The sequence below is a fragment of the Anomaloglossus baeobatrachus genome, chromosome 6 (genome assembly GCF_048569485.1).
Source record: "Anomaloglossus baeobatrachus isolate aAnoBae1 chromosome 6, aAnoBae1.hap1, whole genome shotgun sequence".
NCBI classification, from domain to species: Eukaryota; Metazoa; Chordata; class Amphibia; order Anura; family Aromobatidae; genus Anomaloglossus; species Anomaloglossus baeobatrachus.
This window is the reverse complement of record NC_134358.1, coordinates 392,399,712-392,426,401: the sequence shown is the minus strand read 5'-3', so window position 1 is coordinate 392,426,401 and position 26,690 is coordinate 392,399,712. Positions and strand designations below refer to the sequence as shown.

Below are 26,690 nucleotides of genomic sequence, written 5' to 3'. Positions count from 1 at the left end.
ACTTGTTCATCTTGGTTCTTTTTTCAAAAGCGAGGGGACTCCAACCTCAGTCTCCCTCGTTTCCACTAATTGGGCCACACACACCCCACTTGACTGGCATCACTTGATCCCCCTTTTCAAAATGAAACAGATGCTTTGCATGAAACACTCTCAAAAATACGCGTGCCTTTCCCGTCCCCTGGATGACCCAGGGTAAGAAAAGTCCTCTGAGAGCCATGACTTGTTCATCTTGGTTCTTTTTTCAAAAGCGAGGGGACTCCAACCACAGTCTCCCTCGTTTCCACTAATTGGGCCACACACACCCCACTTGACTGGCATCACTTGATCCCCCTTTTCAAAATGAAACAGATGCTTTGCATGAAGCACTCTCAAAAATACGCGTGCCTTTCCCGTCCCCTGGGTGACCCAGGGTAAGAAAAGTCCTCTGAGAGCCATGACTTGTTCATCTTGGTTCTTTTTTCAAAAGCGAGGGGACTCCAACCACAGTCTCCCTCGTTTCCACTAATTGGGCCATACACACCCCACTTGACTGGCATCACTTGATCCCCCTTTTCAAAATGAAACAGATGCTTTGCATGAAGCACTCTCAAAAATACGCGTGCCTTTCCCGTCCCCTGGATGACCCAGGGGAAGAAAAGTCCTCTGAGAGCCATGTCCGCATTGTCAGTGGACAGACACGTGTGCTTATCTGCCAGCAGACCCCCAGCAGCACTGAAGACAGGTTCCAAGAGAAGGCTGGCTGCAGGACACGACAAGATCCCCAAGGTGTACGTGGCAAGCTCAAGCAATTTATCCAGATTGGAAGCCTAAAATGAGCAGGGCTCAAGTTGCACAGTAATGGCATCAATGTTTCCTTGCATATACTCATATATCTGTGTCTCCTCCTCTTTTTCCTTGTCCAGTTCTTTTGTTTTCGCATGAGTATATGTCCGTGTCACTTTCCCATGTGTTTGTGTTGTGTTGTGAGTTGTTTATCACCTTTTGGACACCTTTGAGGGTGTTTTCTAGGTGTTTTTATGTGTTTGTGATTGCCTGCCATTGTTTCCTATGCGGTTCGAGTTCGGTTCGTCGAACGTTCGACGAACCGAACTCGAACGGGACCTCCGTTCGGCGAACCAACCTCGAGCCGAACCGAGACCGGTTCGCTCATCTCTATTAATGACATGAAAATGACAAAGTTGCATTTTTGTGTTTTCAAACTGTTTTATGCCTATATTCTGTTAAAACACTGTGACGAGTATGTCCACTTTACCATGCCATTGACCAAGACAGCGCCACAAAACAATACATTAATAAGAAAATTACTTATATCAAAAGTTAAAACTTTTAGCCCAGAAGATTGTGTGTTATGAAATCTATTCTGTATAATCATCTAAGATAATGAGACTGTCCAAGACCTAAAGAGTTTTGTCATGTCCTTTATTCAGGAGTGCACCACTTCTCTTCCAGTTTGCCGAGGAAGCGGGGATCTCTCTATGATAGACAATCTGGACCTTAGGTGCTGATGGCCTGGTATGACTCTGCAGTGGAAGAGCACTAAACATGGCAGAATCCAGTAATCAGACCTTCTTCAGAGCAATGCATGCAAGCACTAAAGCAAAGAGCATACAAGAGCATGCTCCTCATCTATGAATGCGGCCACTTCTGATCTCCTGTGAAGGTGGCTGGTAAGCTAGGCAATGAGCAGTAGACATTTGAAATAAAAATCCCTCCATACTTGAGAACTCAAAGGACAAATAATATGAAGTAAATTGAAAAGATGCATGTTTTTACACTTTGCAATTTTACCCAGTTAACAAGATAAGACATCTAGTGATGAGTGAGTGTGCTTGCCACAGTTCGTTACTTGATCGCACATCGAGCACCCGACTTTAAAAATCCTGGAATTTCCCATTAAAGTCCATTATACTTGGTACTTGAGTCGCACCCAATGCTCGATCGAGTAACAAGCAGCGGAAAGCATGCTCGCTCATCGCTAGAGACATCTCTTTTAACAACAGATAACATGACCTTTCCACAGTCAATATGAGATTGGTGATGGACGAAACCTTGGTCCCCCATTGATCATCTTCAAGTCTGCTCCAGCAATAGTGAATATAAGCAATGCACAGCATAGAACAAACAAATACCATACATTGCTTAGTGGCTACTGCCAAGTACTGTAGTTTATCTCTCATTGATTTGAATAGATGCTAAAAAATCATTGGAAGATCTTGGGATGCAATCATTGGAAAAAAATGGCAACTTCCCTCAATACTTGATATAGCAGCCACAAGAAAAATTGTGTAAGTTATGTATGTTCTTGTCCAACTTGCTAATTCTTGAATGTATTTTTCTGGCGATTTCATAAGGGAACAAAATGGCCTCTCCTAGAATTACAATGGGTATATTAGTCTCTTCATCAAAAAAGAAACCATTTAAGCAATAACACCCCCTAACTTCTTTCATCAATGAGGCCTAATGGAATTTCTTATGAATTATTATAATGGGACACATATTTTCCTTTGTCTTTGTTTCCCCCTTGATGCACCTTAAATCTCTTGTTGTATCCTATATATTATGTAAAATAGATTTTTTTTTTAGACCTAAAGGATCAATCTGAACTATTTTCTATTGTTCACTGGTAAAGAAAGTATGCAGGACTCTTAATGTAAATTTTCCCAGAACTAATACTTCATAATGTATGATTTCTGATTGACAATGTCTGCGCTGTTTCCACAAGGAATATCACTTTCAAATTACTCCAGCACTGTGCAGAATTATCACACATTTCTGGATAAGCGCTTAAGGCTCATACAAAATGCATGAGAATTATGTGACATTGTAATCACCGGTTCTATTATTCACACTGCAAATATGGAAATCAAACATTCGCTTCCTTCCTGACATGAACACTTATTGGACACATTAACATGAATCCTTCATGGAAACCTTACCATTCAGTACGTCTACATTTCTCAACATATTCGTAACTATATGGCTGATACATTGTAAAGGCAAAATTGGAAGGTTCTCTGCAAATATGCGTTAATATATAGAATTGTTTTATTTTGTTAAAAAAGTTGCCCACTACTCCGAGACCCTCCGTCTTAAATAACATATTCCCAGTGTAGTATAATAATAGCAGATACTCACCTTCCCCACCTGAACCATACTGTTATGTCACGTGAGCACTGCAGCCAATCAGTAGTCAACAATGGGTTGCAGTTCCTCTACTGCCTTTGGAAGTCCTAGATTTGCCTGACAAAAGTGTGAGCAAAGCAGCACATTAGTGGCCGCTGACTAGCTATAGTGGTAATGTGGCAAAATGCTACACAATGTTAGAGAATCTCTGCGAGACATCGCCCTGGCATTGCTGGAATGTCACCTGTGTGGAACTTATGTTATTTTTCTTTTACATTAAGAAGAGATTGTCAGAGTAGTGGACAACCCCTTTAACCCTATAACGCATACCTGGGGCCTCGCAGGCCTGCTAGGTTACTTGTTTTCTATTGTAGATTTCTATGGTTGCGCATTCTAGGGTTAAAGTATGTATTCATTTCAATACTTTCTTTCATGTACTGTTTTTTGCTTTTTAAAAGATGGGTGAGCAACAACATCTGCACCATCATAGCTTTCTCAAGGGTGGTCACTCAGGTTACCCAGGCTGATGAAAGGCATATCTGCTTAGTTAGTCATTATGAATAACTGGTATGTCAGACGCCTAATAATGTTGACTATTAACTGCTTTCTAGAGCCAATTGGTACATATTAAAAACACATAACAAAAGCATGTGCTGCTGGTTGAGACCTACCGGCAACTTCCTAGATGCAATGTGTCTTGTGATCAGGGTCTTTATGTAGTCCCAACCTTACTTCTGGATGTCAGGTGATATGCTTTTTAAAGCAATTCACTAATGAACAACAATCTATATCATTGACAGGTTGTGTACGATCACCCAATATATGGAAAACATCATCTGAGGCATACTACCCAAACAATGGTCAACAGGAATCATGTATGGCTGCTCAACTGCAGTCAGGCATATTTTTCTGAGGTATTGCTGAGGTATTTTAGAGAACACAGACTTTGAAGATCCGACTGAGGACCATAGCCAGAGGCGGGACTAGTCCGGTGCCACCCCCAGCTGCCTGCTATCAGTGCTGCTAAACGTAATTAATAGTTCTCACATTATGGGAGCTGAGAAAAGTTAGCTTAAAGCAGAGCTGGATTAACTTCGAAAGGATATTTAAAGAATATTACCTCTGAAATCCCAGAGTGTTTCAAAGAAAAATATATCTGGCTGCAATCAAGCAGTGAGGTTCTAATTCATGATACCCATTATTTGGGCAAAATGATTCAAGTAACAGACAGGATTGCTTTAATTGTGGTAGTACTAGATTTACTAACGAAGAAAAAAACACATACTTCCAATCTTACACTAATAAAAGTCAAACCTGGGTCATTGGTATGAGGTTTATCAGCCTTAAGACGTTATGAACTCTCCATGACTACACAGTAGTGAAAGAAGAACCGCAACTTTACTGTAATCCTATATGTTCTATACTACCATAATACTATATAATGGTTCCGTATGACTTTGAAATGATCACATTACATAAAAAATTATCTTATTAATTTTACATGCTGTTTAATTCATCTACCAGTAAATAATGTTTGCCTAGAACAGTAATGCACTATGCAGACCAACTCTCCCAGGGATGTTCGCTATGTATTCGACACATGTTAATAAGACATTTCTCAGCATTCACCCAGTGTTTATCTACAACCAGGATATTACAGTCCCAAATCAGTTTCGTCAAAACAAATGTAAGCTCTTAACACATCTAGGATTCAGTGGACCTGTTTGTCTGTTCACTATTGAGCTGATCCAGGAAATATACCAGATGTTCTAAATGTTACTTGTTTCTGTGTCCAATACACTATCCAACAAAAACGAGTTTCCTCCAAACATACAGAGTAGCTGCCCCATTGAGAAATGCCAGTTTTTCTTAGCAATAGATCAACATTTTCGAGTAGGAGACCTTATCCCATATAACTGAGACTCGTGCTTCAGTGTATGTCGTAATTGAATGATAATCTTTTCCCCTTCAGTGGAACAGCCAGTTGCAGAATACAACCCTTCTATATGAATAAGTTTTTATCCAGTTTGCATTTGACAACAGAGATATAGTGTAAAGCATGTTCTAGAAGAAACACATCATGGGATAATCACATTCCAATTTATAACCGTCTGTTGCCTAAATGTAATCATGGAGGTTGTACAAGTATAAATGTGGCACCCTGTGCATGTGTTCCCACAAAAAAATAGCTATATGTGTATTTCAATATGTATAACATGTATTTACAGCTTTAATGAGATTTGGATTTCTCTGCTGTTCATTACATACACACATTTGCTTACACTCCCTTACTGGGGCTGTTCACCTGAGCTGATAACAAAGCTTGTGTGTGTGCCCTAGAAGGAAAGAGGAGAGGAGCTGAGGGTGAGGTAAATTCAGTGGCAGTTTAAGTTGGTGTCAGAGGAGTAAAACATAGAGACGGTCCTATCCTGAGGTAACTGTTGAAAACTCTGGAGGGGCCGGCTAGAAATTGGCAGGGTATCAGTCCGTAGGCCACCTGGACTTTCAAGGAAAATGGAAAACTGAGGGACTGCTATTAACCTTATCATAATAACCAGAGAAATAGAGTCTTTAGATTTGCTAAAAGCAGAAAAAACCCAAACAAGCAGTAGTTGAAATGTTTAGAACATTTATTGAAATAAGTGCTGTAGGGTATAACAATTAACACAATTATTAAAGGACAATGAGGAGGAGTGCTGAAGGGGAAGAGAACCCCAAGTGTCCCAGAAAGGTGGAGGAAGAAAACTCCAAGGGTGATCATATAGGACCTATATGCAAAGTTCCCAGGGTACAGAAGAGACCTGCATCAATTTCAATCAGAGCACTCGCACAACGTGCAAAGTGCTCTCATATGTGATATAAAGATGAGCCGACGAAGCACACCAACGCGAAACACGTGTTGGGACGCCGGTCCCCACATGTTACCCCGGTACCTACGGTGATCTGACCTCGGTAAGCGATATTGTCTCATCTTTATATCACATATGGAAGCACTTCGCACGTTGTGCGAGTGCTCTGATTGAAATTTATGCAGGTCTCTTCTGTACCCTGGGCACTTTGCATATAGGTCCTATATGATCACCCTTGGAGATTTCCTCCTCCACCTTTCCGGGACATGTGGGGTTCTCTTCCCCTTTAGCACTCCTCCTCCTTGTCCTCTAATAATTGTGTTAATTGTTATACCCTACAGCACTTATTTCAATAAATGTTCTAAAACTTTTCAACTACTGCTTGTTTATCATAAGAAGCAGTGAAATTGCCCAGGAGCTCAGTAACGTGATTGAGTCTGGAAACTTCTAGAAGAAACAGTGAGTTTTCCCACAGGATTAAAGTCGCTCCCTGGAAGGGATTAAAGATCCAAAGTTTTCTTGTCTTGAAAATACCAGGATTTCAAAACAGCTATTCCAAAGTAGGGATGTAGCGGCAGGAGGAATACACTACCACTACACAGCAAAGAAACCAAACTCTCAAAAGGCAGGTCAGACCACCATCATTGTGAATGCTGTATGGAATGTTCCGGACTGTTCTGGAGAGCTTCAGTAAAAGGTAAAAGCTCGCTGTCCTGTCTCTGGATAAATTATTCTCTGCTGCGGCTTCCCTACCTCAATATCCCCAGGAACCAGCCCTAGTTGGGGGGGTGAGGGGACAACTCTCCGGCACTGTGCATCACTACCTAATTCCTGGGGACCATCAGCAGTGCCCAACCATACCAAAGCCAAACATCCCAACTGATGTCACAAACTATTTATTTTATTATTTTTCTCTCCCCCTTTTAATATTATTTTTAACCCCCATCACAGAAGCTTGTCGCACACACCCGGTACGGCTGCATTCCCACTCGGACCCACCACTATGACATCAGATGTCTATCGGGGGCGGCACACAGACCTAGGCTATCTCTACTAGTACCATAGACAATAAATAGTGTTGTGCATGCAGGCCAATGTTCTCTTGAAAAGAGGGGCTCCAGACTCCCATTACCAGGATTATTGAGGTCCCTTGTTGGTACCCCTGATTAACATCTTATTATCTATCCTATAGATAGTTGATACATTTTTATGGTGGACTAACATCCTTATATTCATTTCCATCTGTTTTTCATATGCCTCTAGCATTACCTGGTTTTAATGTTGGCCAATAAAATATGTACATATTATGCCATCTTATTACTGGGATGCAACCTGTTACATGGGTATGATCATTTATATTATTTTCTCTTATTTAAAGATTGACTTTATCATAATTTAATGAAAAAAAGCTTTAACAAATCTTAGTATGGGCCACAAATTATACCTGCTTTGGTAGTCACTTTTAGAAGGTAGCCATCAAGGTCAACGTGAAAGTGAGGTGTTTCATATGGAAGTGAAATCCGTGTTCCATTCCACTTGACTGTTAAATGCTGGTGAAGACTAATAGTGCTTCCTCCCATTACTAGATCTACTGTCTTTGTCCATGAGAAAGAATGTGTCCTCCGAGCATCATTTTTTACTAGAACTTCAAAAGTTGAGGTAGAAGATGAGCAGTCTCTGGTCAAGACATACTGGCAAGTTCCTTGAAAGTTGAATGTTCGTCCATCAAAGGTATTGTAGTGGGGATCTCCAAATACAGTACATACCCCAGGTTCTGCAATATATGTAAATTATAATTAATATACAGTTTAAATATTATAACATTGGCAGCTATACACATAAAATGGTAATGCTGGGAATCTGTGCTAAGAAAAATAGTGGAAAACTAGTAGAATCAAGGCCAATTGTCCTGTCTGTTCAACTAAAAAGTGTGCAACATAGACCTCCACACATGGTTTGCTTTATGTTAGTTGGTGTTCTATAAAGTACATTTTATTGACATCTTGTCACTTATGATGTTGTATTTAACTGCCAAATAATATGGGCTTACAGTGAAACAACAACACTGTCAAATGATTCCAAAATAAGGCTATATTCACATTAGACACGTTATGTTTGCAGGCAGATATACAATATATTTTTTATTGTACTGAATATAAACATGTAATATGCTGGATTGCAAGGTTGGGAACCTGAATTTGTTTTCTGGACAAGTTATGCAAAATTCATGAACATGCAACATATTAACGATTGTCTTCTTCACAGATGCTGCTGTAGGATTTTGAGCACCAGCAAGAGTGTAACAATTGCAATCACAGAAAATATGACAATGACACACATCCTTTTAAAAATATGCATAATAATAATAATCTATAATATCCACACTTGTTACCAGCCTATAAAAGGCCAGCAGCAGATGAAAGGCCAACGTAGGCGGCAGAGGTGGACATTCCATTGGTGCAACTTAAGGTTGCTTTACACGCTACGAGATCGCTAAAGCAATCTCGTTGGGGTCAGGGAATTTGTGACGCACATCCGGCCGCTTTAGTGATGTCGTTGCGTGTGACACCTATTAGCAATTTTGAATCATTGCAAAAACGTTCAAAATCACTAATCGATGACATGCCCCCCTCTTCCCAAATATCGTTGCTGCTGCAGTAACGATGTTGTTCCTCGTTTCTGCGGCAGCACACATCTCTCCGTGTGACACCGCAGGAACGAGGAACCTCTCCTTACCTGCGTCCCGCCAGCAATGAGGAAGGAAGGAGGTGGGCAGGATGTTCGTCCCGCTCATCTCCGCCCCTCCGCTTTGATTGGGCGGCTGCTTAGTGGCGTCGCTGTGACGCTGAACAAACCGACCCCTTAGAAAGGAGGAGGATTGCCGGTCACAGCGACGTCGCAGAGCAGGTATGTGCGCGTGACTCAGACCCTTAAGCGGGCTTTAACCGCTACGAGATCGCTACAGCGATCTCGTTGGGGTCACGGATTTTGTGACGCACATCCGGCCGCTGTAGCGATCTCGTTGTGTGTGACTCCTAGGAGTGATTTTGGATCGTTGCAAAAACGTCCAAAATCGCTCCTCGTTGACATGGGGGTCCTCTCCCAATTATCACTGCTGTCGCTTGGACGAAGTTGATCCTCGTCCCTGCGGCAGCACACATCGCTACGTGTGACGCCGCAGGAAGGAGGAACCTCTCCTTACCTGCCACACACCAGCAATGAGGAAGGAAGAAGGTGGGCGGATGTTCGTCCCGCTCATCTCCGCCCCTCCGCTTTGATTGGGCGGCCGCTTAGTGACGTCGCTGTGACGCCGAGTGAACCACCCCCTTAGAAAGGAGGCGGTTCGTCGGTCACAGCGATGTCGCCGAGCAGATAAGTACGTGTGACGCTGCCGTAGCGATAATATTCGCTATGGCAGCGATCTTCACATAACGATAGGGGCGGGTGCTATCCCGCTCACCATTGCTAGCATCGGCTAGCGATGTCGCAGCATTTAAAGCCACCTTTAGCATCAATAAGCAAGGTCTGTTATGGCCCCCACGTCCAACAGGGGAGGAGGTACACACATTCGGACAATCAGCTAAGATGGGCATAGGGTTAGGGTTGTCTCCACAATAAGGCTCTTTGTTAAACACCCCAGCAACCCCTGTCACCAACTATCCCTTTGGCCACTTATCCTGGAAGGCTCCCAGCAGCACCATGAGCGGAATTTCTGGAGCCGTGATCATCTCTCATCACCACAGCCACAAAAAACGTCATCTCTTGCCTGAGGGCTTGACCCATTCCCCCTTAGCACCTCGTCCCACTGGGAATGGAATGAATTTACCCTTTCAAGACCAGGGGGCAGGTAGGTGTCACTTTCTCTAATCGTGTAGTTGAAGGTATAAGATGGTAAAAATTATCAACAAGGCCGCAGGAGCCACCTCAAGATCAACTTCATCAACCACCCAAGCTGACGTTGACCAGTTCCTCAAAAAACACCTGCAGTACCAAAGACAGATGGCGCCACCTCCCCCAGGCCAGGATACCAGAGAAGATTATGACTCTGAGGAGGAAAGCGACTCTGAAGGGAAAGGCACGCAGAGAGAGCAACCAATTTCTAGATCTTTTATGAAACGTCTCCTGGCCAAAGCCATGGTCCCTATCATGAAAGATCTTACAGAGATGAAGCAAGATGTTGCACAAATTGGCCACAGAGTTGAAACCCTGGAGTCTGTCAACTCTGGTCTAGTTATTCACGCTAACTTTTCCCTTATTTGCCTGCAAGCCCAGGAAGGACACATCAATCAAATCTACAATATCTTGGAGGACCATGAGAACAGGGAAAGCAGAAACAACCTCCGTGTCATAGGCTCCCTGAGTCAGTAGCCACAAAGGCAGTTGGTTCTGCTCTCCAAGAAATATTTGCCAAGCTTCTTCTTCCAGAAGACCCGAGCTCGATCGACCTGGTCAGAGCCCATGGGTCTCTATGACCCAGACCCAGGCAGTCCGTCCCTCCATGCGATGTTATTTGTCACTTTTTGGACTTTCACACTAAAGAGCTCATGCTCAATAGAGCGAGGGAGGTGGAAAAATTACCTATGAAAGGGCCAATATCCTATGTTTTAAATATCTTGCTACCTCGACTCTTAACAAGAGACACTCACTAAAGCCCTTTACAGATGCTCTGTGTCAAAAACAATATCAGTAACGGTGGCTATTCCCCTTCGGGATTGCAATCATGGCCCTACACAAAAGATATTAGGCCATAACATCAGCCAAAATCCATAAGATTTGTGAGGAGCTAAACATAATACTGGAGCAGCCTCCAGAACAGGAAGCAACCCACCTAGCCTCCTTGATCCAACCAATGCCACATCCCATTCCATGGCTTACTGCATCCACTCCTAAAGCTCAGAAGAATAAGTGGAAGTCAGCAATAATGCTCCTCCTAAACTCTGCAAGTAAACAGGACTGATTTATTCCTGCTAACTTAAACCACTTTACTGCAAGCTTCCTCTCTCAAAGTCACCCTTCAGCTGAGTGTCGGATCCCTCATGAGAGATGTCTGATGCACCACCTCCGAAGGCCTAAGGAGGGATTTGACCCTCCTCTCAAGTGACTCTAGGGAGATCTACTTCTGTGACTTCGGAACTAGTGCTCTTCTAAGGGCATTCTCCTGGGCCAGTTCTGGAAGTGTCATACCAGAGTCCCCTCCTTGAGGTCGAACTATTGGAAGCCACGTTCACCAGCTTCTCTTTGCCTACCTCAAAGGCAACTGGCTGACTGGATGTCCAAGTTATTCATCTTACACTATTTGACACTTATCTTGTCACCTGTTAATTTGATTTTATGATGCCTTGTATTAATACTGTTCTTTTTTGTGTTTCAGAACTTCTTACTCTATGTTGTCCCCCCTTCCTTTCCCTGTCTTCCCTGCATTTCCTCCCATTTTCAGCTCTGAAGGTTGCTCCTCACACTGCACAGTAGTCTCGTCTCGTCATCCATCATGGCTCAAACACAAAAGGTAATCAAAGTAGCTAAATATAACACACATGGCTTCAACACACTCCCCCATCCCACGCTCACAAGCCCTAGCCAGATTTTGAAAGGAAGGATTTCCCATTTTAGCCCTTCATGAGACACACTTCTGACCAGACAAACTCCACAAGTTTGATAAGCATCACTTTAACCAGTGGTATAATGTGCCTTTATCGCTGAAAGGCTCTAAGGAGGTCTCCATCATCTTCTCTAAAAACACTCCCTTCTCGCTGCTCGATTACATTGCGGACTCTGAGGGCAGATATATCTTTGTCAAAGGTCTAATATCCGGCTCCATGATTACTGTGGGAAGCATCTACGCCCCAAATAGAAAACAAATCAAATGGATTCGCTCCACTCTCAGGAAGTTCAGCCTCTTTTTAGAAGATACACTTTTTCTGTCTGGAGATTTAAACCTATCCCTGGATCAGCTCCTGGACTCCACGGCAAAGAGATATCACCTATCCCTCCAATATCTGTCCCGTATTAAGAGCTTTCTGCAGATATTATCTCTCATTGACTCCTGGCGATATTTCCATCCCTCCGACTGAGACTACACCTACTATTCACATCCACACAACTCCACACAGACTTGACTATATCTTCATCCCCAAGTCCCTTCCTTCCCTCTCCCTTTATTTTCCTTTGTCTCCCTTTTAGTTCGAATTGCTCTTTTATGATTGTACTATCTTCATTCATTTTCTTTCAGCGTACAAGTAACTTGTTTCTGCCTTAATGTCTAGGACTTGTCTTGACAGTTTTCATATTTAGCTATTCACCTGGCATTACCTTTATATATCTCAGTAGCAACTGCTACCAGTGTACTATATGCTTAGTTTGTGATTTTACTTCTTTTATTGTCTTACTTATCATATGATATCATCTGAGTTGTATTGATGTTTGAACTTGAAAAACTTAATAAATAAAACATTGAAAAGAAGGAAACTGTGACAACTGGGAAACATAGTTGTCTTTTTTTTAGTTTCTATATAAAGAGGAACACTTTGGGGGACATTTTAGGGAGGTGCATTATAAGTGTATTGGGCAATTTATAAGCATATGGGGGGACAGTATCAGTATATGGGGGCCAGAGTTGTCTAACATTATGGGTGTATAGGGGCTAGAGTGAGGACATTATTATAACTTATAATTTATAAGTTAATGGGGGATATTATAAGTGTATAAGTGATAAGTGTAAAGCATATTGGGGACAAAATGAGAGACATTATAAGATTATAAAAGTATGGGGCCAAAATATGTGGCATTATAAACATATGTGAGCCAGAATGGGAGGGTATTATAAATGTATGGGGGCCAGAATTGGGGGACATTATAAGTAAATGTGGGCCAGAATGAGAGACAATATAAGTTTATAGAGGCAAGAATTTAGTGGGGACATTAAAAGTGAATGGAGGATATTGTAAGTGTATATGGGCCAGAAGAGGGGACATCATGTATATGGGGAATAAAATGGAGAAAATTATAAGTGTATGGTGGCCAGAATGATGAACATTATAAGTGTACAGGGGCTGCAAAGGGGGAAATTCTATGTGTGTTGGGGAGTCATAGTGGGGACATTATAAGTTTATAGAAGAGATGAATCCAGCGAGCCAAAGTTAAAAGATAAAAAGTTTCTTTAGTCTTTATTTCAATAATATTACAAAAAGTCTTTGTCCATAGCAGCATAAATGATGACAGACAGAGGTAGGAAAAGTTGCTGCTGGCGCACGGCAAGACGCGATTCAGCTAAACCTTTATCATTGCCATGGCAATGATAAAGGTTTAGCCGAAACACAACTTGCCGTGCGCCAGCAGCAACTTTTCCTACCTCTGTCTGTCATCATTTATGCTGCTATAGACAAAGACTTTTTTTAATATTATTGAAATAAAGACTAAAGAAACTTTTTATCTACTACAACTTTGGCTCGCTGGATTCATCTCTTCTATTTGTGCTGGTAAGAGCTTCTACCATATATCCGTGCTAAGAGCCTCTATAGTTATAGCAGCTTGATCCTACAATATATTGGGTAAGCTGGAAAAACTTTTTCTTTTTTATATTATAAGTTTATGGGGGCCAAAATGGGAGACATTATAACATATGGGGAACAGGATAGGTGACATTAGTAGCGTATAGAGGCAAGAATTAAAGGACAATATTAGTATATGGGGTCACAGTGGGAAATATTATTGTATGCTATGACAAAAGGGACACTAATAAAATCTCCCATTGTGACCCTTTGCTTTAATAATAACCCCCACTGTAGCCAATACACAGTGGCATAACTAGAGTTCGATGGGTCTCGATGCCCCTCCACTGCATATTGGTTAGATGTACCGTATGTATATTTATATATACATTTAGTGTTCTAAATCCTATTAAGATCAAAGTGGAGAAGGAGAAGGGGTTAAACCCGCGCAATCCGCCAGATAAATTCAGAGGAGATGTTGATAATTCAGAACATTCTTTTATTCCATGGGTCTACGCGTTTCAAGGTCTGTGACCTCTTCTTCAGGACCAGTAAATCAACACTACATGTACATACAAATGAAGCTCTTTTATACCTGTGGTAACCACAAAGTACCGCCTCCCGGCACTTTGAAAAAAGTCAGAAGGGAAAGAAAAAAAATCTTGAAAAGATCCATAAGAATCTTGAAAACCCCCCGGGACGACCGATTATTTCAGGAATTGATTCTTTGACATCAAATTTGGCTGCATATATTGATGAAATTATGCATGTTCATGTATTAGAACTAAATAGCTATCTGAGAGATTCTTCTAATTTAATAACCATGTTAAAGGATATTGTTTGGAAAGATACATATCACTTTATTACAATGGATGTGTCTGCTCTCTATTCAAATATAGACCATGATTTGGGGTTACTTTGCTTCTCACATTTTGCGGAAAAAGATACCAGGCTGCACCCCTTACAAAAAAAAATTTTGTCCGTGAAGGGATGAGTTTTATACTGAAAAACAACTATTTCACCTTCCTAGATGTACTGTACCATCAGATCCTTGGGACCGCGATGGGCAGTAAAGTCGCACCAACTTATGCAAATCTATTTATGGGAATTTTTTAATCTGTTTTTATTGAACAATCTGAATATCAGAACAACATTATACTCTATAAAAGATACATAGATGACTTATTTATAATTTGGGACAATAAGGAGGATAACGTGTCTAATTTTATTTCTCATATAAAAAAGAATAATTGGGGTTTATCTTTCTCCTCTACTATTAATAAGGATACAATAGATTTTCTTGACCTCACAATTGCACACAAGGAAAAAAAGATTTTTACTAAGACCTTTTTTAAAAAAGTAGACACAAACGGGTACATACATTTTAATAGCGGCCACTATAATAAATGGCTGCTAAACATTCCCATTAATCAGTATCGGAGAATTAGGAAAAATTGTACACTAGATGATGATTTTAAGATACAAGCTGGAGTTTTATATGACCGTTTTAATGAAAAGATCTACCCCAAAAAACTTTTAACCCGTGCTTTTAAAGAAACCAAGAACCTGAGACAGGAGGATTTGATTATAACCTCCAATAAAATGTCTCCTCGTGATGGACCCTCTGATTTTAGCTATAATTTTATTACCACTTTTAGTCATGATAATGCGTTAATTAAGAAGACCCTTAATAAACACTGGGAGATCCTTTTGGGTGATCCTGTGCTTAAGAAGATTCTTCCATCCCATCCAGGCATCACTTGCAGGAGAGCCCCGACTATTAGGAATATTGTGGCACCCAGTAATTGGTAACCCTATCAGCGCTTCTCTTTTCTAGTTTCTAAATCCTATTAAGGCATACGAGCTGCCCTTTCCCCAATTATGTAGTAAGGTCACCTCTCTTGTTTTAATGTCCCCCATCCTGACCCTGTTCCTGGTAAATATGTTACCCATTCTGGTAAATATTTCTCCCATTATGGCAAAGGTCCCCGATTATGGGCTCTTTCCTGGTAAATATGTTCCCCATCCTGATATATATGTTCCCCATCCTTTTATATATATATATATATATATATATATATATATATATTCCCCATTCTTTTATATATGCTTCCCATCCTGGTTTATATGTTCCCATCTTGGCAAGTATGTCCCCCGTCCTGGTAAATATGTCCCCCATCCTGGTAGATATGTTTCCAATCCTGGTATATATGTTTCCCACCCTGGTAAATATGAGCCCTGTCCTGATAAATATAGCCCCTGTCCTGGTAAATATGTCCCCTATCCTGGTAAATATGTGCCCCATCCTAATAATATATCCTCCATCCTGGTATATATGTTCCCCCTCCTGGTATATGTGTTTATCTTCCTGTTATATCCTGTATGTTCCCCATCTTGGTATATATTTTACCATTCTGGTAAATATGTCTTCCATCCTAGGCCCCATTCAGGTATATACAGTATGTGCCCATCCTATTATATAGGTCCCCCATCCTGTTAAATGTCTCCTATCCTGGGCCCATCCTGGTAAATATGTACACATACTGGTATATGTGCCCCCCATCCTAGGCTCGTTTCTGGTAAATATGTCCCCTATCCTGGTATATGTGTCCCCATCCTTTTTAATTGTCCCACTCCTGGTATATTTGTCTTCCCCCTGGTATATATGTCCCCATTCTGGTAAAAATGTCCCCCTCCTGGGCCCCATCCTAGTTTATTTTTCCACCTTCTGGTTTATTTGTCTCTCTCCTGGTATATATGTCCTTCTCCTGGTATATGTGTCTCCTTACTGGTACATATGGCCCACTCCTGGTAAAAATTAAGAGACCACTTCCATTTTCAGTTTTTCTCTTTATAGGTATATTTTTGAGTAAAATGTAAATTGTTCTTTTATGCTATAAACTACTGACAACATGTCTCCGAATTTCCAAGCAATACATTTTGTATTTATTTTCTGAAAATGAGAAATGGTCAAATAATGCAAAAAAATGCAGTGCTTTCAGACATCTCAAATAATGCAAAGAAAACAAGTTCATAATCATTTAGAAACAACGAAACTAATAATGTTTTAACTCGGGAAGAGTTCAGAAATCAATATTTTGGGTAATAACAATGATTTTTAATCACAGCTTTCATGTGTCTTTTGGCATGCTTTTCACCAGTCTTTCACACTGTTTTTCGGTGACCTTATGCCAATCCTGGTGCAAAAATGTAAGCAGTTCTTCTTTGTTTGTTGGCTTTTGACTATCCATCTTTCTCTTGATTACATTCCAGGTTTTCAATGGAGTTCAGGTCTGGAGATTGAGCTGGCCATGACACTGATCTACAAAAGGTATGGCAAATGGCAGCTGGGGTGAAGTGCTTGGCAAGAACAGTTCGTAACAGGCTCCTAGAGGCAGGGCTCAAGTCATGTAAAGCTAGAAAAAAGCCTTTCATCAATGAGAAACAAAGAAGAGCCAGGCTGAAGTTTGCCAAAGACCATAAGGATTGGACCATAGAGGACTGGAGTAAGGTAATCTTCTCTGTTGTGAATACATTTGAATTAGATTCCAGTTTGGCGCTCCCTCTTGTGGTCAGTGCTGGTAATGCAGTTGACTTGTTGAGTGGGAACTGGACAGCTGAGTAGGATTTGCAATCAGGTCATTTGGTTTGGGCCTATATAACTATGTAGCTTCCTTTTGTTCCTTGCCGGTGCTCAATTGTATTTTCTGTGTTCTAAGGAGTTCCTGAAACCAGCCCTGTTTATGTGTCTACCAGAACTCCTCTCAGATAACTTGGTTTTTGTACCTTTGCTTATGGTTTTTCATTTTCTTGTGATTTTGCCTGTGTTGAGTTACTGGTGGAATTGGATTATTCCCTGCTGGGAGTATCTGTGCACCTTGCTCCATGTTCTGTTATGTATTGTGATTTTTCATGCTTGGTACAATATTCAGTCCCCTCTCTATATCAATGTTTTCTTGGATCCCAGTAACACCAGAGTACTGATATTGCGGGGAGAGCCTGTTCAGGCTCAGATTTTTTAATGTCAGGCGTGCTGGTATTTATTAGGGTTTTTACGGCTGCAGTCAGTGCTCTTTTCTATTCTTTCCTATGCAGATAGTTTTGGGCCTCATATTTGCTGAATCTGTTCTCTAGCTATATATTGTGCTTTCCTATATCACCATAATCTTTACATGTAGAGGGGTTATCTATATCTTTGAGGACTACTCAGAGGCAGATTAGCTTTTCTACATTTCTCTCTGTTAGAGTATTTACTTCTCCGGCTGTGTCGAGATGACTAGGTCATCGTAGGCTCGTCCCACGGCTACTTCTAGTTGTGTGTCAGTATTAGGTCTGCAGTCCGTTAAGATTCGAGCCACTCTGGTTATTTTCTGAGTTTCCGAGTTATTGCTCTTTTTCTGATCCTCCTCGGTCCCTGGAGCACAACACTTCTCTGATGCGTCTAATTTTCAGCTTTTCCCAACACCTGGTTGTCTAATAGTTAGACGGAGACCTGTAGAGGCGTACAAGCCACAGTGTCTTGCACCCACTGTGAAATTTGGTGGAGGGTCGGTGATGATCTGGGGATATTTCAGCATGGCTGGAATTGGGCAGATAAAACTTTGCAAAGGACGTATGACTCAAGCCGTATAAAAGGTTATCCTGGAAAACAGTTGCTTCCTTCTGCTCAGGCAATCTGCCCCAACTATGAGGACTGTTTTTTTCCAGCAGGACAATGCGCCATGCCACACAGCTAGGTCAATCAATGTATGGATGAAGAACCACCACATCAAAACCCTGTCATGGCCAGCCCAATCTCCAGACCTGGACCCGTTGAAAACCTCTGGAATGTAATCAAGAGGAAGATGGATAGTCACAAGCCATCAAACAAAGAAGAACTGCTTACATTTTTGCACCAGGAGTGGCATAAAGTCACCCAAAAGCAGTGTGAAAGACTGGTGGAAAGCATGGCAAGATGCATGAAAGCTGTGATTAAAAATGATGTTTATTGCACAAAATATTGATTTCTGAACTCTTCCTGAGTTAAAACATTAGTATTTTTATTTCTAAATTATTATGAACTTGTTTTCTGTGCATTATTTGAGGTCTGAAAATAATGCATTTTTTTGTTATTTTAACCATTTCTCATTTTCAGAAAATAAATACAAAATGTATTGCTTGGAAATTCGAAGACATGTTGTCAGTAGTTTATAGAATAAAAGAACAATTTACATTTTACTCAGAAATATACCTATCTGCACCATATGAAGAAGAAATTACATCAATTGAAGACACTGGATTTACCTGTACACTTACACTATACACTATATACAGAGCATTTGAGTGTAACTGTCATTAGTAATAACATTACTCTTAGTAATGTGGTTTTTTTTAATGAGTATGGTGGTATTATCAATTTATCACAGTACATACTGGTACTTGGTCATGGTGTTATGTAGCAGTATTATTGGTACTATGTCCCTGCCTGTCCTGTGTGGCTGCCTAGTCCCCGGTCCTGCGGTCTCCAAGGGCTTGGGCATGCCACAGAGGCCTCCTTGGAATGCTCATAGGGTGTGCGTGTGCGGACACTTCCATTTTCTTAAAAGGCCAGTACACCCTGAACCGAAAGTGCCTCTCTGCATCAGGTATTTAAGGCACTTTCCCCTTAAGGGAGGTGCCTGGGCAACGAGTTCTATACGTTACTAGTTCTCAAGTCCCTTTGTGCTGTCATTGCTATGTGCTGTTGCTGATTTCTATCTAAAATTATCCATGCAAGCCACTTCTTACGATGTCTGCTACTGCTGCTGCAAGTATCCACGCCAGCCACCTCCTACAATATCCGTTGCTGCAAGTATCCATGCCGGTCACTCCTAAGATATCTGCTGCTGCTGTTTCTACGAGCAGATAATGTTTGTATCCGTGATGCCTGCTGCCGAGGTACTTTTGATCCCCTGGGGCTGCCCATTGTCGGCTAACTACCAGTGTGTGTACCTACTGCTACCTCTGGTGGCTTAAGTGAAGACCCAGTAGCTGATCCAGTCCGAGGCCAGTGATCTGTACCTTCGATTGAGTGGATCCACGAACCCGGGGCTCGCCCAACAAACATAACAGGTGGTCAGGATCGTACATAGAAATCATAGGGCCCTTTAGCAAAAGTTTTAAGTGTTCCCCTTTCCCCCCAAAAAATAAATATTTTGCTGAGTCACATAAAAACATATCTCACAACTTCACAGTCCTTATAAAGTAATTTTCCTCCAATTGAGACCCCTAGATTTCCCTTTCTTTGCACTCAAAGTTTGATGCCAAAAAAAGTGCCCCACCAAAACTGTATGATACCTCATGGTGAACTTTTCCACAGTACACTCCAGACGCACATTATGATGACCCTACTGCACTCACTCTCAACTATCCCAGCAAAGTATGATGACCCCAACACAGTATGATCCCAAACCCGGGATCCCCTCACAGCCCCCCATGCAGTATAATGAGCCTACATACAGTATAATAGTCCCCACACCTGTTCAAACTGTATAATGGCTCCAATTAGCCTTTCAAACAATATAATGGTGCCCAAATAGCTCTCAAACAGTATTATCGACCCACACAAACTTTTACACTGTAAAATTGCATGCATGTAGTATAGTGGCCCTCAAATAGGCTCCCTCATAGTCTTTTAAATATTATAATGGACCCAAAATAGCTCTCCAACTGGTATATTGGCCTCCACATACCCCTCCAAATATTATAGTGAACCCACATATGTGTCGCCCCAGGCACATCGATCCAGCTTCAGGGATGCCACAGGGTCTTCTTTTATATGGCAACAGGTAAAGTCAGTTTTATTTTATATGTGTCGTGATGCCACTCACGGCTTGCAGTCAGGGATATGGACGACCGCCACTGCAGATTTTGTGAGCGTCTGGGGCTGATGGGGTCTGCAGTTAGATGGTGTGGCCTCCCATGAGTGAGGCAGGCCCCAGGGGCTCAGGTATGTAGAACAACGGGTCCCAGAATAACTCAGGCAGAGTCCAAAAGTCATTTAACTGATTTTTACTCACACTGATGTTATGGTGAGCTGACCCGGGCGTTGCTGTGATGAAACAGATAGGAACCAGGGCTCCTTCGGACCAGTCTGAGGGTAACTGTTAGCTCGCCTTCCTAGCACTTCTGTGTTTCGATAACCCCCTGACCTGAAGTACCGTGTGGGTCTATCCAGGGAGTCGCTACTGCCTTTTTGTCCCCTTTATGGACCGTTTGCCAGCAGCATGGTCCAGGTGAGATGGCTTCTGGCTCTTTCTCCTTATGGGTCCCTGCGTTTCTGCTGAGACTCAGACTCTGTGAGGTTGGTGAGGTACTTGTAGTTCCCCTCACCGGCAGGTTTAGCAGATAGTTAAAACTGAAGTCTGCTCTAGGGACCTGCTCCCTGTATGTGCCTAGTCACCAGGAGCACCTCTTCTTCTGACTACCCGGTGACCGTTCTCCCCCGCCAACTGTCACTACTAGAGATGAGCGAACCGGTCCCGGTTCGGCTCGAGGTCGGTTCGCCGAACGGGGGTCCCGTTCGAGTTCGGTTCGTCGAACGTTTGACGAACCAAACTCGAACGTATAGGCTATAATGGGAGGCAATCACAAACACATAAAAATGCATTATAAATGTACACAAACAGTTAATAAACATTGCCATAACACTTACCGGTCCTCGCGATCCCTTCTGCACTCTGTCTCCTGCCGCTATTCCATCCGATGATCGCTGAATCCTCCCGGTGACCTGCACTGCCAGCAGAGATGCAGGACCTATCGTGACGTCAAAATAGCCATGTGACCAGTCATGTGGCTATTATCTCATTGGCTACAGACTGGTCACATGACTATGACACGTCATGTAGGACCTGCGAGTGCATCTCTCCGGTACACGGTGCACATATGTGTATCGCCGTGTACCGGCGACATGCTCTAGCACACGGTCGACTCCCCGCTCCATTAGGGACCGGCTGACACAGCCGGGCATTAACGGAGATCACCGTTGCCATAGCAACGCAGTTAGCGGTGACGTCACCGCTAACCGCGGCTCCGAGAGCACCGTTGCTATGGTAACGCGTCTGTCAGCGTTACCGCTGTTACCGCTGACAGCCAGCACTGATCACTCACGGAGTGAAGGCTGCACGCTGCTTCCCGATTGTAGTGAGGATTGTACTGAGGATGAGGTTCCCCAGCCCATGATGGGCTCGTGCACCTCATCCTCACTACAATCGTCACTACTACTACACTAGAAAGAAAGAAGACAGAAGAGCAGGATCGTGGAGGGCTGACAGGGGGTAATAAAGATGGAGTCTCTAATGTGTCTGTGTATTTATTTCTATTAAAGTATTTTTTCTCTGTGTGGTGTTTTTTTTAACCCCTTATTGGAGATTCTTAATGGCCGGGTCAAACGTGCCTGACATTAAGAATCTCTGGCTTAATACTGGCTAGTAAAACAAAGCCAGTATTAACTCATGATTACCCAACAAGCCACCCGGCTCCAGGGCTGTTGGAAGAGTTGGATACAGCGCCAGATGATGGCGCTTCTATGAGAGCGCCATTTTCTGGGACGGCTGCGGACTGAAATCCGCAGCAGAGGTGCCCAGAAACCTCGGGCTAACCTGTGCTGCGGATTCCAATCCCCAGCTGCCTAGTTGTACCTGGCTGGACACAAAAATGGGGCGAAGCCCACGTCATTTGTTTTTTAAATATTTCATGAAATAAGTGAAATAATTAAAAACGGGCTTCCCTACATTTTTGGTTCCCAGCCGGGTACAAATAGGCAACTGGGGGTTGGAGGCAGCCCGTGGCTGCCTGCTGTACCTGGCTAGCATACAAAAATATGGCGAAGCCCACGTCATTTTTTTGGTGGGCAAAAAAATTCTGCATACAGTCCTGGATGGAGTATGCTGAGCCTTGTAGTTCTGCAGCTGCTGTCTGCTCTTCTCCATACAGATAGACAGCAGCTGCATAACTACAAGGCTCAGCATACTCCATCCAGGACTGTATGCAGAAGTTTTTTGCCCCCTGAAAAAATTATGTGGGCTTCGCCATATTTTTGTATGCTAGCCAGGTACAGCAGGCAGGTACGGCTGCCCACAACCCCCAGTTGCCTATTTGTACCCGGCTGGGAACCAAAAATAAAGGGAAGCCCTTTTTTTTATTATTTCATGAATTTCATGAAATAATTAGAAAACAAATGACGTAGGCTTCGCCCCATTTTTGTGTCCAGCCAGGTACAACTAGGCAGCTGGGGATTGGAATCCGCAGCACAGGTTGGCCTGAGCTTTCTGGGCCCCACTGCTGCGAATTTCAGTCTGCAGCTGCCTCAGAAAATGGCATTTTCATAGAAGCGCCATATTCTGGCGCTGTATCCAACTCTTCCAGCACCTGCCTGCTATACCTGGCTAGCATACAAAAATATGGCGAAGCTCACGTCCTTTTTTGGCAAAAAAAATAAAAAATGCTTCCCTGGATTTTCCATTGCCAGTGAAGGTAACACCAAGCAGTGGGGGTTAGCAGCCAGTAGCTGCTTGGATTACCCTTAGCTAGCAATACAAAAAATGCAGCGGGAGCCAATATATATTTTTTTTAATTATTTATTTAAATAACTAAAAATAAAATGGCCTTCCCTGTATTTTGATTGCTGGACATCACAGTGCTGTAAAAATAAATCTTTAAAAAAATGACGTAGCGCTCCGCGGTATTTTTGATTCTCAGCGCAGATAAAGCAGACAGCTATGGGTTGCCACCCCCATCTGCCTGCCGTTACCTTGGTTGGCAATCAAAATACAGGGAAGCCCATTAATTTTTTCTATTTAAAAAATAGTTAAAAAAAAACATGACGTTGGGTCCCCCCATTTTTGATAGCCAGCTAGGGTAAAGCAGACGGCTGTAGCCTGAAAACCACAGCTGGCAGCTTTACCGTGGTTGGGGATCCAATGTGGAGGTCCCCTCAGGCTCTTTTTTATAATTATTTTATAAATATTAATAATTACACAATAAAAGTAGGGTCCCCCCCAAATTGGATCACCAGCCAAGGTAAAGCGGACAGCTGTGGTCTGGTATTCTCAGGGTGGGAAGGTCCATAGTTATTGGGCCTTCACAGCCTAAAAATAGCAGGCCGCAGGCACCCCAGACATGGCGCATACACTAGATGCGCCAATCCTGGCGCTTCCCCCCAGCTCATCCCGTGCCCTGGTGCAGTGGCAAACGGGGTAATAAATCGGGTTGATACTAGCTGTAAAGTCACCTGAGATCAAGCCCAGCAGTTTGTGATGTCATGGCGTCTATTAGATACCCAACATCATAAACTGTCAGTACTAACAAAAAAAAAAAAAATCGACAAAAGAAATTTATTTGAAAAAACAGTCCCCAAAACATTTCCTCTTTCACCAATTTATTGTAAGAAAAAAAATAAAGGGGTCCCACGACGACTCTTGACCGTCTAGAATATGGGGGGGAGACACTCAGGGAACGTATCCCCCATTTTCTAGGAGTGCGGACCCTTCATGTGAGGAGTGTGGGTGCAATGAATCTGCACTCACTCTCCCCGGGTCCACAGCAGCAAAGTCCATGTCGTAATGGTTGCTACCAAAGCTGCAATGCCCTGCTCATGAGGTAAGGGCATGCCTAATCAGGAGAACTACTGTAGAGGAAGCTCTGCTCACTGGTATATAGGTGCTCAGAGGTAATAATAGATAAAATTAGTCAGTAACCTCGGCACTCTAAATCTCCCAGACTAAGTCAGTAAGTCACAACGGATAGTAATGCAAAATCACTCTTTATTGGTCCGTATTAAGAAAAAAAAAATGTTTCATAAGCATATATGTTTTTGTCCAAAACAAGTTACAAATGACGTTTCGGCCTGAGCCTTCGTCAGATTGGACTTATCTGCATGTAATCATGAAAAATGACAATAATCAGTATCACATAAGAGTGAGAGAACAATAACATAAACTCGAACAATGTAGAGGTACAATTGGGATGCAGCAAAAAAATTGCAACACAGCAAGAAATGAAACACATGATACAAATGTCATAATACAGTACAAGGACAATATAGCAATGACAAATATGGGGTCAGAGTAGGCTTAGATAGCTCTGGTACGAAAGAGATGTCAATCATAAAGTAACATGTGCAGTAGGTGTAGAGCTACAGTGTTCATAGCAGAGCTAATGGGTAGACCGACCATAGAAAAAGAATGGAGAAAAAGTGGAGAAAAAGTGGAGAAAAAAATGGAGAAAAAGTGGAGAAAAAGTGGAGAAAAAAATGGAGAAAAAGTGGAGAAAAAATGGAGAAAAAGTGGAGAAAAAAATGGAGAAAAAGTGGAGGAAAAAGTGGAGAAAAAGTGGAGAAAAAGTGGAGAAAAAGTGGAGGAAAAAGTGGAGAAAAAGTGGAGAAAAAGTGGAGAAAAAGTGGAGAAAAAAGTGGAGAAAAAAGTGGAGAAAAAGTGGAGAAAAAGTGGAGAAAAAAGTGGAGAAAAAAGTGGAGAAAAAGTGGAGATAAAAAGTGGAGAAAAAGTGGAGAAAAAGTGGAGAAAAAGTGGAGAAAAAGTGGAGAAAAAAATGGAGAAAAAGTGGAGAAAAAATGGAGAAAAAGTGGAGAAAAAAATGGAGAAAAAGTGGAGGAAAAAGTGGAGAAAAAGTGGAGAAAAAGTGGAGAAAAAGTGGAGGAAAAAGTGGAGAAAAAGTGGAGAAAAAGTGGAGAAAAAGTGGAGGAAAAAGTGGAGAAAAAGTGGAGAAAAAGTGGAGAAAAAAGTGGAGAAAAAAGTGGAGAAAAAGTGGAGAAAAAAGTGGAGAAAAAAGTGGAGAAAAAGTGGAGAAAAAGTGGAGAAAAAAGTGGAGAAAAAAGTGGAGAAAAAGTGGAGAGAAAAAGTGGAGAAAAAGTGGAGAAAAAGTGGAGAAAAAAATGGATAAAAAGTGGAGAAAAAGTGGAGAAAAAAATTGAGAAAAAGTGGAGAAAAAAGTGGAGAAAAAGTGGAGAAAAAATGGAGAAAAAAATGGAGAAAAAGTGGAGAAAAAGTGGAGAAAAAGTGGAGAAAAAGTGGAGAAAAAATGGAGAAAAAATGGAGAAAAAAATGGTGAAAAAGTGGAGAAAAAGTGGAGAAAAAGTGGAGAAAAAAATGGAGAAAAAGTGGAGAAAAAATGGAGAAAAAGTGGAGAAAAAAATGGAGAAAAAGTGGAGGAAAAAGTGGAGAAAAAGTGGAGAAAAAGTGGAGAAAAAGTGGAGAAAAAGTGGAGAAAAAGTGGAGGAAAAAGTGGAGAAAAAGTGGAGAAAAAGTGGAGAAAAAAGTGGAGAAAAAGTGGAGAAAAAAGTGGAGAAAAAAGTGGAGAAAAAGTGGAGAAAAAGTGGAGAGAAAAACTAGAGAAAAAGTGGAGAAAAAGTGGAGAAAAAAATGGATAAAAAGTGGAGAAAAAGTGGAGAAAAATTGGAGAAAAAGTGGAGAAAGAGTGAAGAAAAAAGTGGAGAAAAGGTGGAGAAAAAAGTGGAGAAAAAAGTGGAGAAAAAGTGGAGAGAAAAAGTAGAGAAAAAGTGGAGAAAAAGTGGAGAAAAAAATGGATAAAAAGTGGAGAAAAAGTGGAGAAAAAATGGAGAAAAAGTGGAGAAAGAGTAAAGAAAAAAGTGGAGAAAAGGTGGAGAAAAAGTGGAGAAAAAGTGGAGAAAAAATGGAGAAAAAGTGGAGAAAAAAATGGAGGAAAAGTAGAGAAAAAGTGGAGAGAAAAAGTGGAGAAAAAGTGGAGAAAAAGTGGAGAGAAAGTGGAGAAAAAGTGGAGAAAAAGTGGAGAAAAAGTGGAGAGAAAGTGGAGAAAAAGTGGAGAAAAAGTGGAGGAAAAAGTGGAGAAAAAGTGGAGAAAAAGTGGAGAAAAAGTGGAGAAAAAAGTGGAATAAAAAGTGGAGAAAAAGTGAAGAAAAAGTGGAGAAAAAAAAGGAGAAAAAGTGGAGAAAAAATGGAGAAAAAGTGGAGAAAAAAAATGGAGAAAAAGTGGAGAAAAAGTGGAGTGAAAAAGTCGAGAAAAAGAGGAGAAAAAGTGGAGAAAAAATGGAGAAAAAAAATGGAGAAAAAGTGGAGAAAAAGTGGAGAAAATATGGAGAAAAAGTGGAGAAAAAGTGGAGAAAAAGTGGAGAAAAAAATAGATAAAAAGTGGAGAAAAAGTGGAGAAAAAATGGAGAAAAAAATGGAGAAAAAGAGGAGAAAAAGTGGAGAAAAAAGTGGAGAAAAGGTGGAGAAAA

General features: G+C 41.7%; 1 protein-coding gene across 1 annotated transcript in view; it reads right to left on the bottom strand.

The window, feature by feature from the left end:
- BMPER (BMP binding endothelial regulator) overlaps positions 1 to 26,690 on the bottom strand; it is a 492,868-nt gene that overhangs the window by 142,682 nt on the left and 323,496 nt on the right. The window contains exon 12 of the mRNA XM_075315106.1: positions 7,417 to 7,746. Within this exon, the coding sequence (XP_075171221.1) occupies positions 7,417 to 7,746 (330 nt within the window). The remainder of the gene's footprint in view (positions 1 to 7,416; positions 7,747 to 26,690) is intronic.